The sequence below is a fragment of the Equus przewalskii genome, chromosome 29, assembly GCF_037783145.1.
Source record: "Equus przewalskii isolate Varuska chromosome 29, EquPr2, whole genome shotgun sequence".
Taxonomy (NCBI): Eukaryota; Metazoa; Chordata; class Mammalia; order Perissodactyla; family Equidae; genus Equus; species Equus przewalskii.
In genome coordinates this window covers 40,435,872-40,455,730 of record NC_091859.1, presented here as the reverse complement: position 1 = coordinate 40,455,730, position 19,859 = coordinate 40,435,872, and the positions used below count along the sequence as shown (strand labels likewise).

Here is a 19,859-nt window from a genome sequence, read left to right as displayed (position 1 = left end):
TCCTCGTTACCATCACTACCACCATCACCATCATCATTGCCAACAGCAGCAGCAGAAGCACCATCATCGCCATCGCCATCTTCATCACCATTATCTTTACCACCATCACCATCAGCATCACCACCACTGTCATCGTCAACCTCATTATTATCATATCATCACTACCACCATCATTATCATCATCACCGTCATCACCATTATCACCTCCATCATCACCATTACCATCATCATTGTCATCATCACCATCATAACTATCATTGTCATTGTCATCATCATCACCATCATCACTATCATCATCACTATCATCATCGTCATTGTCACCATCACCCATCATCAGCACCATCAACACCATCATCATCATCAGCATCATCATCGTCATGTACTTTCTTCTCTTAACCTCTGCCCCCACCGTACCCTCTTCCCACCATGTCTCCTCGTTAAGATCCTCCTCATCGTTCAGCTCAGATCATCTCCAAACCAGAAGGGACACCTCCTCTCCCCTGTGCAGTGTACCCATTCTCTAGAGCCCTACTTTGCCTGGAGAGTTGAGCAGAGGTGTGGTTTGGATCACACACGACCTCGGATCTGATGGCACCACATGCCCGTAGTAGGGCTGCAGAAAATGACAGCCATTATCATTATCCCATGGCAGACGAGTTGTCCATCACCCCCAGGACCTCTCGGATTCTGCCTCGGATGGCTCGTCTGCTGCCCAAAAGTCTGGGAGGCCCTCGGGGCCAGGAGAGGCCCAACCACTCCCGCCCCTGACAACACCCTGCAGAGGGAGCAGTCTGAGCTGGAAAACGATCAGATGTGGACCAGGCGCATGTGAGGCCCAGGGGCCCTAGCCCAACCCAGATGGAGGCTCCGAAGGCCGGGAGACCATTCTAGGGGAGAACACTTCGGTCCCCAGGCCCCACGGGAGCCCATGTGCTTCCAGGCAGGAGGGCTGGGGTAAGGAAGCCTTGGGCAGGTGGGGTAAAGCCTCGCAAGGAGCGAAAGGAGGGGCCTGCCCAGCTGGTGAAATCAGGCTGCGGAGAGGCCGTCTGAGGTCTAATGAGGAAAATCCCGTGTGCAGTGACCGGCCAGGTGCGGTGTGGGCAGTCCGGACTGGAGCCACCAGCACCCGCCACCACCAGCTGCCCTGCCCACTGTCCCGTGAGGTGAAGTGGACATCCCCCATCTCTCCAATGATGTGGTCCCAGCCCCCAGGACAGGCCAAAATGCCATGTCTGTGAGCATGTGCAATTGGAGTTAGGGGGGCGCTGCCACCAGAGCATCTCAGGAAGGCAGGCAGCCCCCATATTTATTAAGCACCTACTGTATGCCAGGTGCTTAATAATGTAAGGGATGTAAGTGACAAGACTGGGCCACCAGCCTTAAGGAACTCACAGTGTGCCTGCCAATTCTAATGCATCCTCCACGTCACGTCCAAAAGGCCCCTCCTTTCAAAAGCCCCCTGCCCGTCTCCTGAAGACTTCCCAGGCTGGAGGCATGACAGAGTCACGGGGCTCCGAGGAAGTAAGACTCACCCCTAAGTCTTGCCAGACTTTGGTCCGTCCTCCTGTTATTAAACGTTTCAGCAACAGCTGACTGAGAGCCAATGTGGGCGAGGCCTTTAGAGAGGGTACGTTAGAAATGGACTACCGCCCTCCGCTGAGAGATCCAGCTGGAGGCCACTGGGTTGAAGGGAGGCGAGACGGCCCCTCTGAGGGGCCAGTGAGGAGCCCCCCGTGTATGAGGACCCCCTCTCCCACCCCCCCCAACCCCCCACTGACCTTCATGGATGTGGCCGAAGACATGCAGCCGCGGCTGGACACGCCTCTGCACCGTGTTGAGCAGCTCCACGCAGCCCACCCGCTGCATCTTCTTGGGGACCCAGTCTAGGAAGCCTGTGCGGGGGACAGTAAGAGGGCAATGACGGGGTCCGGGCAGGCCCAGCCCCCAGCACCTCGGACCACAGGTGGCGGCTTGTGCCGTCTCGGAGACACAGGGGTCCTGGACTCACAGGCCTGGGCGTAGCTCCCCCCCACATCCCAGCAAGCTCCCCCCAACCCCGCCCCGCACCAGCCTCCAGGGAGGGAGAGCCGGGACCTCGCGGCCTCACGCTCCTCTGCAGGGCCGCACGGGGAGTCACGCTCGTGAGAGCCCAGAGTGGGCCAGGCACGTGGGGTGGGGGTGCCGCACAACTGTGAGTCCCTAGGCCATTCGTGCTGACAGTGGCCTCCAGGGGAGCCTCCACCCACAGCAGAGATAAGTGAACGGAGGCCGGAGAGGGACAGGGGAGGACGGAGGGCACCCAAGTGGCCGGCGGGAAAGTGGAGCCTGGGAGCAAGATTTTCATGTTAGAAACTCTCTAAACAAACGTCACAAAATCATGAAAACGAACTTCACTCGCTGCAGCGTGGCTCACGCCTGCGTCTGGGTCTGCTCCCCGGCGGCCTCCCCGAGCCGCCCGTATGGCGGCTGCTTATTATCCTCGCACGGCTTCACAAACGGAGAGCAACTGATGGCTCCATGTGAGCCCCGAGGGCTCATCTGGGCCCCTCTCTGTTTGGGTGGGCGGGACAGGTGTCTGCAACTGCTGGGAGGGGAAGGGGCCCTTTGACTGGAAGATTCAGGCGGCTGCAGGAGATGTGGACTTAGAGATGTGGGGGGCAAGGACAAGAGGAGGGTAGCGGGCAGGGAACAGGCCGGGGCAGATGGTGGTGTGTAAGTCCCAGGCTCTGCTACCTACTGGCTTTGTGACCTTGGACAAGTCACTTAACGTCTCTGTGCCTCAATCGACAATTCATCCAACAACTGGGCAGGGCTGGGCTGAGCACACGGGCATCCCCAAAACAGGAGGTATGTGTTGTGCGTGCAGCGGGCGTGGTGGAGCACCCAGAGAACAGCAACCCCAAAGATGCTGTTTGCAGGAATGCATGGAGGGGTGGAAAGGAGGAAAGCAAGCGGGGGTGCCGGGGGAGGGAGGAAACAAAAACCTGGCCCCACAGCCTCACTCTAAGTGAGCAATGACGTTGAATGTTGAAGGGAGCTCCTCCAGCGGGCAGGAGGCTGCAGGTGGGATAGCAGAGCTGGGGACGATCCCGCTGTGTCACCCCTAAACCATGTCAAGGACCCTGGGACTCAGGGCTCCCTCTGCTTGGAAATGGGGGTAGGGAAGCCTTCCTTTCAGCATTCTGTGACAGTGGAGGGGGGCGCCGGAGGACACTGGCTGGGCGTGTGGCACACAGTAGGTACTCAGGGCAGGTTCTCCCGCCACAGGTGTGTGAGTGAATGACTCTCAAGCTGCGCTGGGCCTCACGCTCTCGCCCCTCCCTTCCCTGCTCTCCAGCCCCGACTCAGAGGTCGCCTCTTCCACAAGCCTCCCCAGGCCTCCTCTGACAGCCTCTCCTCCTCGAGCATGTCCCGCTGGGCTTGGCCATCCTGTGCCCCTTGACCCGGCAGCCGGTGAGCCCGGAGGCAAGCACTGCGTCAGGTGAGCCCCTGGTCCAGCATCACCCAGCCCCAGCCTGGCCCCAAGCACCGAGGGCGACAGCAGGTTCGGCGGAGGCTGTAGTGGGAGGAAGAGGCTGGTCTGGGCCAGACTGCTGGGGGCCGGACTTCATTCTAAGGCCTGAGGGAGCCACGAAAGGTTATAGAGAGATGGCATGGCATAACTGACGATTCAGAGAGCTCCTTCCTACTGAGGGGAGGGCAGTGGACTGAGGAGTAAGACCCAGGGCTAGGGGACTGGTGAGGAGGTCACAGTGGTCACCAGAGAGACAGAAGACAGTGGCCTGGACCGAGGTGGGGACAGCAGCGTGGAGAGGAGAGGAAGGAGCTGGGACACAGTTTGAAGGCAGAGTAGATGGATGTGCTGATGGACAGGAAGTGGGGTGTGAGGGAAGAGGGAACAGAGGATTGAGCAAACCCCCAGAGGGGCCAGCCAGCGGGGGCCCTGGAGGTGGCGAGTGGTGACATCAGCTTGGACCAGCGAGGAGGCAGTGGGGGCAGGAGGAAAGCTGCCGGGTGTGGAATCCGCAGGCCCGGGGGACTGTTGGAATGGGTCGGGTGAGGGGTACAGAGAGGGAGCCTGGTGACAGTGACCTTGGTTGTGGCCAGCACCCAGAACTCAGGTCTTGAGAGCCCAAGGCCAGCCCTGCCTCTGAGCCCCTGAGCTCCAGTGCACCGTGTGTAAAGTGGGCAGCTAACTCTGACTTCCCCGCGTGGCTGTGATGCATCCACGAGGTAACAAGGTGAGCCCTCAGCACACAGTGGGTGCTCAGGAAATAAGGGGACAACGAGACGACTTGTCCTCGATGGCCCCGCAAGCCAGGCTCAGAACAGAGCCTGTCCCGGGCTCCTCTCCACAGGCCAGGCTGACCTCAGTGCCAGGCCAGGCGGCCCCCACCCCCAGCCCCGCACCCCCCGCGTTCTCCCCCAGACCAGGCAGGCCTGCGGGGCCCGGCCAGCCGAGGCAGCCAGCTGACTCTTACCCAGGGGTGGCCCATGGGTTATCAGGATGTCCACGCCTTCGGGGATGAGGTTCCACTTCTCCAGCAGCGCTTGGCCTCGCGGGAGGTTAAAGCCCCAGCCGTAAAACCAGGGCTGCCTGTCGGGGAAGAGCAGGTGGTTCAGAGACGGCCGCCAAAAGGGCGAGGCAGGCCCAGGCAGAGGAACAGGCCACAGGCCAAACGGCCTCAGGACCGGCTTGACACCTGGCAACTCCATCACGGGAAAGCTGCAATGGGCCCAACTCGGCCAGAATACTGACCAGTTAGGGGGCTGTGGGGCATCACTGGCAGTCTCTTCCCTTCTTCCTCCTGCTTAACCACAGTTTCTGATTTCCTATGATGAACAAGTATTATTTATGTAATTTAAAAAAGTGGAAGTTAAAAAAAATCAGCTTCTGCTATGGGGCCGGCCCAGGGGCGTAGTGGTTAAGTTTGCATGCTCCACTTCAGTGGACCAGGTTTCACCAGTGTGGATCCTGGGTATGGACCCACACACCACTCATTAAACCATGCTGTGGCGGCATCCCACATACAAAATGGAGGAAGACTGGCACAGATGTTAGCTCAAGGCCAATCTTCCTCACCAAAAGATAAATAAATAAAAATAAAAAACAAATAAATCAGCTTCTGCCATAGGCCTTTCTTGCTCCAAGCCCTTCTAAGGAAACCAGAGAGAAGAACATTCTCGCCTGCCTGCACTGTGGGAGATGCTCCTCCGTCCTCCCTCCCACAGCTGGGGCAGGTGAAGCCCCAACCAAGAGAGAAGGGGTTCCAGGTGGGGGAGGCTCAGGCCAGCTTCCACCGGAAGCTCCCCAGACTCCGGAGGGCTCCATCCATCCGCGGCTCTAAGGGCAGAGCCAGATGGACCCAGGACAATTAACAGGATCCCAACCTGGAGGGAGACCATCATGCACGCCACTGCCCTCGCCTGGTCCAGTGGCGAGCATGTAACCTAGATCCCTCCAGTCAGAGGCTGTCACAGACACATTTCCTTCCACGATGAGAGAAGAGGATGCTGTCCTCCCTGCGTATGAACAGCGAGCTTCTTGCCTCGGGAGCTTTCAGCAGCTGTTAAGCTATCCCAAAAGGAGAGAACAAGGTAACACCGGGGAGTGCTGGGGAGTGCTCCAGTGCTGGAACACGCTGGGCCAGTGTGGCTGGGCCCAGGGGAGCCAGCTGGATCAGACTGCACCAGAAACCCACCATACCTCTGCATTTCTCAGTGCTATGGGCCAATAGGAAGCCATTTGAATTGGATTTTTATTTGCAACAAAAACATCCTAAGCATCATCCCTTAGGCCTGAGTCATTATAAGATCCCACATGAACACAGCCTTTTAGTGTTACAAAGACACCCTCATCACCATCATCATCACCACCATCAGCATCACCATTGTCACCATCACCATCATCACCACCACCATCAGCATCACCATTGTCACCATCACCATCATCATCACCACCATCAGCATCACCATTGTCACCATCACCATCATCATCACCACCATCAGCATCACCATTGTCACCATCACCATCATCATCACCACCATCAGCATCACCATTGTCACCATCACCATCATCATCACCATCAGCATCACCATTGTCACCATCACCATCATCATCAGCACCATCAGCATCACCATTGTCACCATCACCATCATTGCCATAACCATCATCACCATGACCTCATTATCACCACCATCATCATACCCATCATCACCATCCCCATCACCACCATCATCACCATCACTGTTATCACCATCACCATCACCACCATCACTACCACTACCATCATCAGTATCACCACTATTGTGGGTCAAATTGTGTCCCCCCCCGAAATATATGTTGAGGTATTAACCCCCAGTATCTGTGAATGTGGCTTTATTTAGACACAGAGGTTTTGCAGATGTAATCAAGCTCAGATGAGGTCACACCAGATTACAGTGTCCTTATAACACGGCCATGTGAAAACACAGAGACACAGACAGAGAGAAAAGGTCACGTGACAACAGACATTGAGACTGCAGTGATGTGTCTACAAGCCATGGAATGCCAAGGATCGCCAGCCACCCAAAGCCGGGATAGGGGCCTGGCACAGATTCTCCCTCGGACCCTCAGAAAGAACCAGCCCTGGGAAGCACCTTGGTTCCAGACCTCCAGCCTCCAGAGCTGTGAGAGAATAAATTCCTGTTGTTTGAAGCCGCATGGTTTGTCGTAAATAGTTATGCAGCCCTAGGAGACGGATACAATCACCATCACCACCATCATCATCCCCACCATCACCTCCCACCCACCACCAGGGACCTTCACCCTGCAGCTGGGGAAACGGGTCTCTTCCTTGCTGAGTGATGGACGAGGAGGCTGAGCACCAGCGAGTAGAACACGAATGCTGTCACCAGCACTTCTGGGACATCTCCTTTTTTGCCAGGCGCCATCTAAGTACATTACAGGGATGGGTTTATCTGCTTGTTACAAGAACCCTGTGAATTAAGGACTAGGATTATTACCATTTCACAGACAAGAAGCAGAGGCTTAGAGAGCGGCGCTGGCTCAGACCTGTGGGCCCAGGTGCACGGACTCCCAGGCTGGGCACCTCACTACCGCCCGCTTGCTGGCACACAATGCACAAATCAGTAACAGGGCCGGGCTTTCACCTTCGAAGCCTCTCACGTGCCATTAAACTCTCTCTCGGGGCCACACACACTTCCTTCCACAGGCAGGCTGACATCCCTGGTGTTGACCCAACGGCGCTACCCTGCTGGAGGCCATCCCATGCACCTCTTTGGAACCACGGCGGTTCCACAGCACACCATTTGAAAACCCTGATTTAGTCCCACCATGGCAGGTTCTGGACAAGACTGAGGTTCGGGGGTGGGTGGGCGAGGGAGATGCCCAGGTCACCCAGTGAATCAGGAGAGAACTCATTTTCGAACTCAGATCGGACACTTTCTCTCCTCAGCCTTCGAGCCTCCAGCGCTGTGTCCTGGAACATGGGCTTGTGGAGGAGGTCGATGGGTGACCACGCTCGTCATTTGGGTCAAAAGTCCTTTTGCTATTTCAGACACGTGCAGGATCCCCCCCCCCACTGCCAGCCTTGCTCACCTGTGACTCCTGCCAAGAGTACCAGTTCCCTTCTTTCTCCTGCCCACCCCTGCCCTCACACCACATTTACCCTTCAAAACCCTGTCTGCTCCAGTTTCCCCTCTCACCTTGAATGCCCAGCACCAGCCCAGGGGAGGGCCAAAGAAACGTTTGTGTAATGAATGGTGGAGAGTGAGATAGACAATGAATGAACGAATGGATTTATTAACAGGATGTCAAACAGGACTTCTCCTGTTGCCTTGGGATTGCAGCCCGACCTTCAAGCTGAAAATGATCCCGCACATTCAAAAGAGAGCTTCCAGCTGCTGCCCCGGAAAACTTATTAAAAGCAGGCAGAACATGCCAGGCCACCATCTCCCCGAGTCCCTACCAGCCTAAGTCCTAGCCTTGAGGAAGAGGGCTGTGGCTCCTGCCTTATACTTGTGGGGGAGGTCTAATGCATTGCAGCCGCCATCATCTCCATCACCATCACCATTGCCACCACTGTCACCGTCATCACCACTATCATCGTCACTCACCACCACCACCACCATCACCACCACCACCATCACCACCACCATCACCACCACCACCACCACCACCACCACCACCACCACCACCATCACCACCACCATCACCACCATCACCACCACCATCACCACCACCACCACCACCACCACCTCCATCACCACCACCACCACCACCACCACCACCACCACCATCACCACCACCACCACCACCACCACCACCACCACCATCACCACCACCACCACCACCACCACCACCACCACCATCACCACCACCACCACCACCACCACCACCACCACCACCACCATCACCACCACCATCACCACCACCACCACCACCACCTCCATCACCACCACCACCACCACCACCACCACCATCACCACCACCACCATCACCACCACCATTACCATCATCATCACCATCACCACCACCACCACCATCATCCCCACATCATCACCATCACTATCACTATCATCATTATGAAACCCACCCATGGACCCTGGATGCAGAATCTTCAGCCTAGGGTAGGGTTTTTCAAACTACATTTTGATGGGTTGCTACAGCACTTAAAAAGAAAAGAAAAGAAAACATCAGAGTACATCAGAGCAGGGGGCGATCGTTCAGCTGAATATATTTATATTTACTTGGACACCCACAAGCCAGTGCACTGAGTCACAACGTGAAATCCTTTTCCTACCACAGTTCCTGGTCAGGTGAGAGTCTGGCTCTAGCGGCAAGCCGAGGCAGCTACCCGCCGATATGCTGAGCCCGTGGCTCTGCAGTGTCTAAAGCCCTCGGACCCGGAGCACGCCGGGAGTCTGGCTTTGGCTGAGCCAGGGCGGGGTGGCTGTGGGAAGGCTGCAGCAGCCGGGCAGCCGCTCCAACAGCCAAGCCCAGTGGTCCTCCCAGGAGCTCACAGCCATGGAGCCGACAGGGAGAGGAGCAACGCGCTTCTGGTGCCCCCTTCCAAACACAGGATCCATTTTTCAAAAATCTAATCAAATATTTACAAGATGGGATGAGGCCTCATCAGTATGGAGAGAATGAGTGTGTTAATTTCCGTGAGCCACAGCAAGAGGTGCCCTTTTGAAAGAGACACTTAGAAATACATCAGAGACCCCACAGACCCCCAGGAGCTGACCCCCATGAGCCTCCGGCTGGCCCACCTTCGCCTCACCCAGCCTTCCTCTGGGGTGGTGTTTCCCTGTAGACACACCTGCCTGGTTCTTGGAAAGACATCACCTCCAATCCTGGGAAGCTGGGAGCTGCCCTGCCCCCAGGGACACCCAGGGACATTGCTCAAGTTGGCTGGACACTGAAGTTGGCATCAGACATCCTGGTTCTGCCCCTGGGCTGGTCACTTCACCCCTCCCAGCCTGTTTCCTCCCACGTAAAAGGGGACAATGATGCCTATGTCCCCAGACCTTAGCCCTTGAGGTCAGAGGAGTCCTTCTTGCTTGATGCTGTACCCCACTGCCTGACACAGAGGGGAGGGTAGGTGGGAGGGAGGGAGGGAGGAGGTCTCAGAGGATTGAACTGTACCACCGCTGTGAAATGCCTGTGAACACCCAGGAGCTCCGTCAACGGGAAAAGGTGCTATGCCAGCTTTTAGGGAAATTTGTAGGGGAGGAGGAAGATCAAATCACACATGGAAACATCCAGAGGGGACCTCCCAGGATGGCCCACTGGCTGGGCAGCCTTTCTCAAGGGTGGCCAGCAGTGGGCAGCTGGCAGACGGGGCCCAGAGCAGTGGGAGAGATGGACTCTTCAGGGTGCCCTCACTCCCCAGGGGCCTTTGACCAGCTCACAGGGCCCGGAAAACCCTCCATGCCTCCTGGACGACGTCCACTCAGGTTTCTGCCGTGGGAAGAGGGGACACATGGGTGGCACCAGTCCTTCCTCAGGACAAAGTCTGCCCCAGATGCTCCCAGCATCCCAAGTTTGGTCACTTAACCCTCTCCTCGTCCAGCAAGGCCCTTTGGGCCAGAGGGGAAGTGCAAGGCTGCCCGGGGTTCCAGACAGAGGACGGAGCAGGCAGGGGTTCACAGGGCCCTTCACCCAAGCAGCGGGGGTCCAGCCCGCCTCTGCTGCCCTCAATGCCCCCACCCACCGGGGTGCAGCCGTGGGCTGAGACCCACGAATGCGCGAGACGCGATGCTGGGGCGATGCAAGAGGCACGGTCCCCGGACCCGGCCTCACCACCCTGAGGGCCAGGAGCCCTGACGTCTGCCCACCATCCGGGCCACGCCACAGGCCCCAAAGAGATCGGATGAATCAGAATTCCGACAGAGCACGGGCAGCGGCTTTATGTCCTGAATTTCTGTCTTTCTGTTCTAAAGTAACCATTGGAATAATTTTCTTACAGAATGATAGTTGCCATGACAACCAGAGCAAATTTTCCTTTTCTGAAACAGATGTCTCATTTAGTTGAAAATTAGAATGTGAACAAACCCATGGGAAAAATTAATTCAAACTTTAACAGAGCGCTGAATACAATGTAATCTCTCAGAGGTTAACCCCTTAACAGCTTTTTTGTGCGCTTATGGTAACCTTCGCATCCCGTCTAATTAAGCCCGCTTAGCCAATATAAATGACCTCCTCATGGCCAATCATTAAACGGTTTCCCCCGAAGCGTGAATTCCGGTCCCTCCCGGCAGACGGAGGGGGAGATCCTTGTCTGCAGCAAATGGCTGCAGTGCAGCCGGCCTGCTCTGCTTTTTCCGTCTCCCCAGGTAAGGCGCACAGCCCCCGGGCGGGGGTGCACCCAGGGTCCTTCAGTTAGCCTGGGGTACGGCCACCCCATTTCCTGGGGATGCTGGGCTGTGGGGGCAGAGGAGGCCTGGGATGCCCCTGGGTGGGGCTGGGCCCAGGGGTGCACCCAGGCCAGGGCGCGATGCCTGGGGAGTGGAGGGCGGGGGGGCCGGGTGGGCATCCTCGATAGGATGCCAAGGGGACACCCGCACGGGCCCAGCTCCAAAGGCTCTCCACGAGCCCCCATGCCCACATGCAGCCCAGGGAGGCAGTTCATTACTGCCCCATCTTACAGATGCAGAAACTGAGGTGCAGTGACATGTTCACCAGGTGCAGGGTTACCTGGTGACCTAGGGACACAGGTAGGGCTCAAACCCTACAGCAGATTCCAGCCTGTGCTCTCTGCTCCCATCCTAGAATTATGAAAACAGGACCAGGAATCCTGCCTCATCTTCCTCAGCAAACTGCACTTTGCCACCCACTTTCACCTCTTAGCTCAGTTAATCCTCAGGGAAAAGCTGCTGGCAGGCCCCCATTTTAGAGTAGAGGAAATGGTGACACAGAGGGGTCAAGCAGTGTGTCTGAGGACACACAAGAGGCAAGAGAGATCTGGACCAGCGTTCCTGGCTCCTGCATCCTGTGCCCAGTGGGCGGCCGATACCAGGAGGACCCGCCTAGGGTGGACAGGCCACAGGCTCCCCCTCTGCAATGGCAACTGCCTGCGTCTGAGCAGCTCTCGAATGTCCCCCGCCAGGTCCCAGCCCAGCCTCTGGCCCTGCCAGACCCCCTCTGAGCCTGCCCGGACAGGGAGGAAGCAGCCTGGGACTCTGGCTCGTGGTGCCCCACCTCTGATCCATTCCCCCACGTGACTCCTCTACTCCAAAGCCTTCCAGGGCTCCCTGTGGCCCCAGGACAAGCCAAGACCTCATGGCCCGACTCTGCCCCAGCCCCGCTTTTGGACCGTCCTGCTCAGATTTCCCGCTGAATTCACCACCTGCTGACCACAACAACCTGCTTTCTGTTTCCTGAACGCAGCCCGGCCTTTCCCCATCTCCAAGTTCTTGCTGGTGGTGTTCCAGCCATCTGCAATGCCCTTCCTGGTCTCTCCTCACCCATTACTTATTAAGGCCTGGCTCAAAGGACACCTCTTCCAGGAAGCTTTCCCCTGATCACCTCCGTCCCCCAAGCACAGGTGACCCTTCTTGCCCAGTGTGCCCTTACGCTGGCTCCTTCAGGGTAGGATCAGATCAAATCGCCCCTGAATCCCTCCTGCCCAACAGTCGGCTGAGGCTAGGCAGGCCTCAGGGAGGGTTTGCTCAAGGTGTGCATGAGTGAGTGAATGAATGAATCATAGAGTCAACTGACAGGTGCTTTACCCATCAGGCAGGCAGGCAAGTGGGCAGAACTAAGCATTAACCCTCTGCTCTATGCGCCCTCCTGAGGGGAGCCCTCCCCAGGGCCCCTGGCAGTCACAAAGCCCGAACACTCGAGCGAGAACAAGAGCAGTATGGGAACTCCCGCTCATCCTCCCATGACCTGCCCAGGTGGAATCGTGAGCCCATTTCACAGACGAGGCCTCAGAGGCGAAGCCAGATACAGGATGCTTGCACCTTCTGCTGCTCCCCAACCCTCCTCCCTGGAGGCCCTCCGTGCCTCCCCAGGCAGCCCGTTCCCTAAGGCAGGGGTCTGGGGGACTCTGAGTGCTGGGCGCTCTGCTACCTGCCCGGGCAGCTGCCCTCAGCCCGTGAAAGTGCCCAGGGGGAGAAGGGAACGGCCACTCACAGCGGGCCTGCCGTGGGCCAGCACTCTCTCCTTCCACGGGGTGACAGCTGCGGTCCAGAGGGGGGCAGTGACCCGTCCTCCCCACAGCTTCCGCCAGCTCTCAGGCCGGCCTGGCCAGGTCCATCCCCGCCCTCTCCAGGCCGCACACACATCCTGACCCCGAACCTGTTTGTTCTTTCCACCCTGGCACCTCCCCTCCCCAAAAGGTCAGGCTCTCCTGGGCCACTTCCCGGGAGCCTCTGCCTTCCCTCAGACACCAAGACTGAGAGCGTCTCAGGTGAGAATGGCACCTGTCCCTGCCCCAAGTGCCTCCTGGGACATTCCGGCATCCCAGTGAGGCTGTGCCCCAGTTCTGCAGCAGGAGAAACTGAGGCTCAGAGGTCGGTGATGTGCCTGGGTTCCCCAAGCGAGTTCATGCTGACCCCTCACCCCACGGGCAGTCCCCGTTCCTGACTCCTAGGACGTCCCACAGTCTGAGCCTCCACCACCCCCTGCCTGGCTCTGATGGAGAGAGGTGTACTCGCTCTCTCTGCATCTCCCAGGCTCAGGGGCCGACGGAGAGGCTGAGGGAGACTCTGCCGGAGCAGGGGTGCCAGCACGGCGGCAGGGCCGCGAGGAGCCGGCCACACAGCCCCGAGGACTGTCAATCACACACCTGGCCCAGCACACACCGCTTACGGCAAGTCAGCAGCAAGATAAGTGGCAGTGAAGTGTGGGGTCCTTTGTCATTCCTAATTAATTTCTCCCCACCCTTCCGATGTGCAGAATCATTCATCTTTTGTTTCATGGGGTCTCTGCAGTGAGGGGAAGGCAGCGGATCCGTTTCAAACATTAGTCACATGTAGAATAGTGCGCACATGTGAGAGGAGGGCCCTTCCACAAAGAAAACAGCAACATGAAATCAAGGAAGACAAGGAAAGAGGGAAGAGAAATCCCGTGGGGGGGGGTGTGAGAGAGTGTCTGTGTGCACGAGACTGTATGAAGGAAGACTGAATGTGTGTGTGACAAAGACAGGGGAGTGTGTGTGTGCCTGTGTGTTGTGTTGTTTGGTGTGTGCGCCTATGTGGGTACAGTTGTGTGTCCACGTGTGCATGTGCATATGTGTGTGAGTGTGCGTGCGTGTGTGTGTGTGTGTGTAGTGTGTTAGGTCGTGTGAGTGTGTGCGTGTGTCTGTGTGCCTATGTGTGTGGAGTTGCGTGCGCATGTGCATGTGTGTATGTGTGTGGTGTACAAGTGTGAGTGTGCATGTATAGGTGCATGTGTAGCGTGGGAGGTTGTGCATGTGCATGTGTGAGTGTGTACCTGCGAGCCGATGTATGTGTGTGTCCAAGTACACGTGTGCAGCTGTGTGTGTGCGTGTGTGCAGAGGCAGCACAGTGTGGGGCCCGAGACTGAGGAATTTCTTCCCTATGTCAAAATTCGTGGCTTGCCTGTTGCGTGTGGGGCTGACAACTGTAGGGACCCGGTGGGGGAAGGAGAAGGAACATGAGTGGCATCAGGACCAGTGGTGGACACTGCGGGTCCCTCAGGGACCCTCCTAACGTGGCGCGTGCTAGCTGGCTCCCAAGTCCCGCGTGTCACCGTCACAGGACCGAGGGGGCACAGATGCCTGGGCGGGGTTCGTGGTCAGCCCGACAGGCCTGCTTCCCCGCCTCCCCTGAACAGACACAGGCCGTTCCAGACTGATTGGGGCTCCAGATAGAGGAAGGGAGGGAACACCACCAGCGTCCCCGGGATGCCCCGACCGATGGCTCCGTGCCCCCCTCATCGCACCCCTGCACAGCCTTGGGGCAGCGGGAGGATACAAGCCGGCTTCTACAAAGGCAGGACCCAGAGCTCAAGGAGAGCACGTCACTGATGTGGCCAGGAATCTAGGACACCGAGGGCCGGCCCCATCTGGGTTCTGCAGCCCAACATGGGCCACCAGGTGGATGGTGCCAGGGCCAGGCCGGGAAGCAGCAGCCAAGGAGGCCGGCCAGCCCTGGAGCTGCCGACCAAGTCCAGCCACCAGGCGGAAAGCTGGCTCTGCCTCTGCCCCGGGCTGAGATCTTGGGCCAGCCGCTGGACCTACCCACGCCTCACCTTACCCCTCTGTAAAATGAGGGTGAAAATAGTCCTGTCTCGCCATGTTGCCAGGCAGATGAAATGCGACAATTCTGTGGCAGCTCACAAGAAGTTGGCTGCGTGTGAAGTCACAGGGGTCTCAGGTATTGAAGGGGAGCGAGGGACCGTCTTTGCCTCTCTTGCCTGAACAAGCCACAGCCTCAGGCTAAAACCACCTAGAAATGCGAGATAAAATGTAATAAACCCAGCTTTAGATGGGCAGGGACTGCCAGCCTCCAGGGACCCACCAGGGAATGTGGGTCTTCATGGCCACGGGCAGAGAGAGGAGACTCGGGTGGTTAAAGGGAGGGACGTGGCCCTGCAACCTGCCCTCTGACAGCTGGGCCCCCAGAGGGCTTTGGGGAAAGAGTGGAGCAGAGAAGACTGCCCACTGACCACAGCGGGGCAGGACACCTCCCCAGAGAGGAGGACGCCCTGGACCTCTGCCCAGGGGTTGTCCTCAGGCAGGCGGGCCCACAGGCCCAGGAAGCCCTGAGCCAAGAAATGGACGTGAAGGGTCCCTGGCTGTGCACACACAGACCGAGACAGACACAGCCCTCTCAGAGCAGTACCCCTAAACGGGGCTACACCCCCAAAATGGGCTGTCCAGGACTCCCCCAGATAGACCCTCGCTGAACAGGAGCATGCAGTCCGAAATTACAATCCCCCCAAACACCTCAGAGAATTACTGGGGAGAGACTAAGAAACAGTTTTTAAAGGATTAAAAAGATTTTCTTAAGAGAAAGAGCAAAGGATTCTGGGTCAGATGCTTCCAGCTGAGTTCCAGACCCACCCATCCTCATGCAAAGCCAGGAAGAAGGATCGAGGGCCCAGGGGCGCAGCAGAGGGGGTGACAGTCCAACTGGGTTTACTGAGCCTCCTGGAGGCCAGGGTGGGACACGGCCATGGGGCAGGGTCCTCAGGGCAGAGCCGGCCTCACCGTGGTCACCCAGCAGCATGTGGCTGTGGCCGGGGCCAGCCAGGCAGCAGGGGCCATCTCCGGTCTCGGGCCCGGCCAGGATCCCGTGGCACGGGGCACTCTCTTCCCAGGACCCTCACCACAGTCTGGTGAGAGGCATTCAAGAGGCCAGGGGAAAGCTAGGGGTTCGTGACTTCATCCTCTCTCCCTCTTTCTCTGAGAGATATATTTTATCAAGCTGAAAAAGAGGCATCTTAGCACCTCTCTGTCTGCAGTTCTGGAAGGGGCCTCCGTCCTTCCTCCCAGGCCCAGCTCGGCTCTGAACTACGGTAGGACTTTAAGCAAGTGGCTTCTTGAGGCCCAGCCTCCCAGCTCTACAGTGGGGACGAGACTCCAGGCCTCGTGATGGTGAGAAAGATTGGAGCAGTAAAGTGCGATGAAGACAGCTACTGCGACTCCTGTCGCATCAACCAGCAGACCCTGGGCTCCCGCAGGGCACAGATTTAGAAGTCCCAGGCTGCTCAGCTCCCACCCTGACCCCTTGCAACGGCCTGCTGTGTGCACACAGGGAAGGGATGACAAGGACATCCAGACTCATGCATGAACCCACCTCCAGCCTCGTCCAGGGGCCACCCAGCCCCTGCCCCCGCGCCCCCTCGGGCAGCAGCCGGGCAGCCACTGGCTGCACGTAACAACCTTGGCCCTCCCCCCTGGGCAATCGGGGACAGCACACTGTGGGGGTTTGGGAGGGGGGTGCCATGAGTGGGACCACCGTGCGTTGAATGTCTGCTGTGTGCCAAGCAATTTACTCCTTGAATCCAAAGAACAGCCTTACAAGGGGACCCTCCCTACTGTCATTTCACAGAAAGCCCAGATTCTGACCCAAGATCACACAGCTGGGACCTGCCCGCCAGGACGCATGTTCAGGTCTGGCCTTGCACAGTCCTGGCGTTTGAAAAGAGCTGGTCCCCGAGGCCCCTGGCTCCCTGAGAGAGGTGCAGGGCACCCCTGCCACCCCTGCCACCCCTGCCTCCCCCGCCCAGCCCCAAGGCCCCACTGCGCCTGGAGGCAGCCAGGCCTGAGAATGAGGACGGCGCTGAGACACCCAGCACTACCGGCGGCAGCCGCTTCTCAGAGTTGGTTGTCTCAGCAGGTTTGGTCCCCCCTTGCAGAATACCAGAAGTAATCAGACAGATGGACGAGCTGCACGCCAATTTCACTCCCTCCCTCGCTCCTTTTTTTTTTTTTTTTTTTTTTTAAATCAAGGCCGTTTTCAGTTAAATGAGAACAAAAAATGCATCCAAAACCCATAAATGAATACGGTATGTATACGGAATCTTTTTTTTAACACTTGGGATTTTGGAACAGCTGAGTTCTTCCTCTTCTTCCGCGGCTGTTCCCGCCCCCTTCCTCTAAGCTGCTCTCAATGACGAGTCCGCACCTGAGGGGACAGAAATGGCTTCCCTGAGCCCTGGAAAGTCTCGGCGCCCTGGGAGGATGGCCACACGAGCACACGGCCTTTGTGAGACTTTCGTCCCTTCCTTGACGGATGGACTGGGGGCTGAAGTGATAGAGGGAGGGAACAGCACCCAGGGATGGCGGAAGAGGGTCTGGCCTCCAGCCTGGAGTGATGGGCAGTGGGGTGAGCCAGGAGGTGGCATGGTCAGGCCCTGCTTTAGAGAGCCCAGCCTGAGGAGGAGGAAGGAGCCAGCTGGCAAGGGGGCTGGGGACAGGCCTGGGAGGAGGCCACAGAAAGACAGACACAGGGAGACCAGGCCAGGCCTGAATTTTAACTGAGTCCCCACTGGCTGGCATCTGTCCATCTCTTCATTCATCCATTCATTCATTCAACAGTCATTTATTATGATGGGCCAGACACCATACTAGGCACAGGAGTGAGGTCCACAAAAAAGAGAGATTCAGGTCTCTGCTCTCGAGGAGCCTCAAATGTTCTATCGGGAAAAAGAGCCACGAAAGAAATCAATTGCCAGAGTAACGAAGGCAGTGTGGTCCTGGCACTAAGTGGACTGAAGGAGCAGGAGAGAGGCCAGTGCCAGACCCCGTATGCAGGGCAAAGGGGGCAGTGCAGAGCAGCCAGGAAGGACAGACTTTCTATACTTGGTGCCGGGCCAAGTGGGGGTCCACATGGAAATACCCCAAACGGGATCCCTACCTCACACCATCAACACAGTCACTGCCAGTGGATCCAAAACCTAAACATAACAGGCAAAACAGCAAAGCTCCCGGAAGATAATATGGAAACCTCATCACAATGCCAGGGAGGGAAGATTCCTTAAATAGGACCCAAGAAGCACTTACCACAAAGGAAAACACGACTACCTTTGACCACACCAAAATTAAGAACTCCGGTCATCCGAAGGCATCGCCCAGAGAGGGAAAAGGCAGGTGGCAGAGGAGGAAATGCCATGTGTCTCATTACCAGTGACCAAGCCTCGGATCCAGAACAGGTGCAGAATCTCCACGAACCAACAAGAAAGACAGACAACCCGACTATTTTTTTAAATGGGCAAAAAGCCTTGAGCACTTTGCAAAAGACGAAATCCAAGTGGCCAATACAAGATTCTCAAGCTCACCAGTCATCCAGGGAAGCAGACACAAACCAGGCAGGAACACCAGCACAGCCCACCGGAGTGGATACAGTTCAAAAGTCCGACAATCCCAAGTGTTGGCAAGGGGGTCAGGCAAGATACCGCAGGTAGGGAAAAATGGGCATAACCACTTTGAAAAACAGTTTAGCACTTCTACTAAAGAATCATATAATCTAGACCCTGCCCACTCCATCCTGTGTGTGTGAGTGTGCACATCCAGGAGTACACACTATGTGCACCAGGAGGCACGCAGGAGAATGTACACAGCACTGTCATTTACAACAGCCCCAAAGTAAGTGTGGCGAGATTTGGGTAATGGATGAGTAAGCTGGGGTGTTTATTAATTCGTACAATGAAATCCAACATGGCAAAGAGAAGAGAACCAATTACAACTGCACGTGACGACATGGAAGAATCTTCAGAATATAACATGGGGTGCAGATAGCAGACACGACACAACATACCATCTGAGTCTGTTGTTATGAAGTTCGAAAACAGGCAGAACCAAACTCTGTGTGTTGGGTTGGCCAGATGGAAGCCAGCATGCCCCGTGAAATGTGAATGTCAGATAAATGACAAAGAATTGTTCTAGTATAAGTACATCCCAAATAGAGCATGGGACATACTCATCTTAAAAAGTCTCTCTCTGCCTCACCCTATCCTGCAGGATGGGGCTGGTAACGGTGCCCTGTCGCAGCGGGGCGGCTGCAGGGGCTGAATGAGAACACGCACCCAAGCATGGGGCGCGGCCTGGGCAGAGGCGTGCCAAGCACAGGGTGTCAGTAGTGACAGGCCCCCAACAGCGTCACCCTGAGCTCCTGGAGGGCAGAGCCAGGCCTGACCCATCTCTGGGTCTCTAGGCCCCTGCAGGGGGCCAGACACAGGATGGACCATTCAAACCAGTGAGAAGCATTCGAAGCTGGCCCTCCAGTCTCCCGAGCAGAGCATCTCTTTGTGGTAACACTTGAAGAAAAGCCGAGGGCTCTAACCACGAGTTGCTTTCTGCTTCTCCCTCCTGGCTCACTTCAGGGAGTCCGCAGCATCAAGGTCCGCCTGGTTGCACAGCTGCCCTCTCACGTCGAGCACCAGCACATCCCCCGAGAGCGTGCGCCTGCATCCCTCTGCTCCCGGGCATCATCAGCTGCAGGCAGAGGAACGGTGGCCCTCAGGGCCAGGAGGACACTGGGCCCAAACACAGTGGTTCTCTGCTTGCACGCCCCTCGTGATGGGCAGCTCACCTCCCAGGAAGGCCACGTGCTTCTCCTCTGAACTCCTGCACTGAAGAGAACCTGCCTCTTGTCACTGCCTTCTGTGTCCCTGCTCAGCCTCCTAGGGCCACACAGACCAGGTCAGTCCATGGGTCTGTCCAGGGTCAACCCTGCCCACTCACCTCAGATGCCATTGATATTAGGTCCCTCAGGGCTGGTGGTTCATTCGACCCCTGATCCCTGCCTGCTGGTGTAATTCTGCTCCTACAGCCAGAGAGAACGTCTCCATAACCCGCTCCGGTGTGAGTCAGCATGTAAGGGCAGGGGGACCCCAACCTCTGAACGTAACAATAGCCACAATCAGCTTTGCCGTCCGTACC

General features: G+C 57.2%; 1 protein-coding gene across 6 annotated transcripts in view; it reads right to left on the bottom strand.

Moving 5' to 3' along the window:
- Positions 1–19,859, bottom strand: part of MPPED1 (metallophosphoesterase domain containing 1) — a 79,818-nt gene that overhangs the window by 2,633 nt on the left and 57,326 nt on the right. For all 6 annotated transcript variants that reach the window (XM_070600599.1, XM_070600601.1, XM_070600597.1 and 3 more), the window contains 2 exons: positions 4,482–4,597; positions 1,779–1,892 (listed from right to left, as the gene is read on the bottom strand). In XM_070600599.1, the coding sequence (XP_070456700.1) occupies positions 1,779–1,892; positions 4,482–4,597 (230 nt within the window). The remainder of the gene's footprint in view (positions 1–1,778; positions 1,893–4,481; positions 4,598–19,859) is intronic.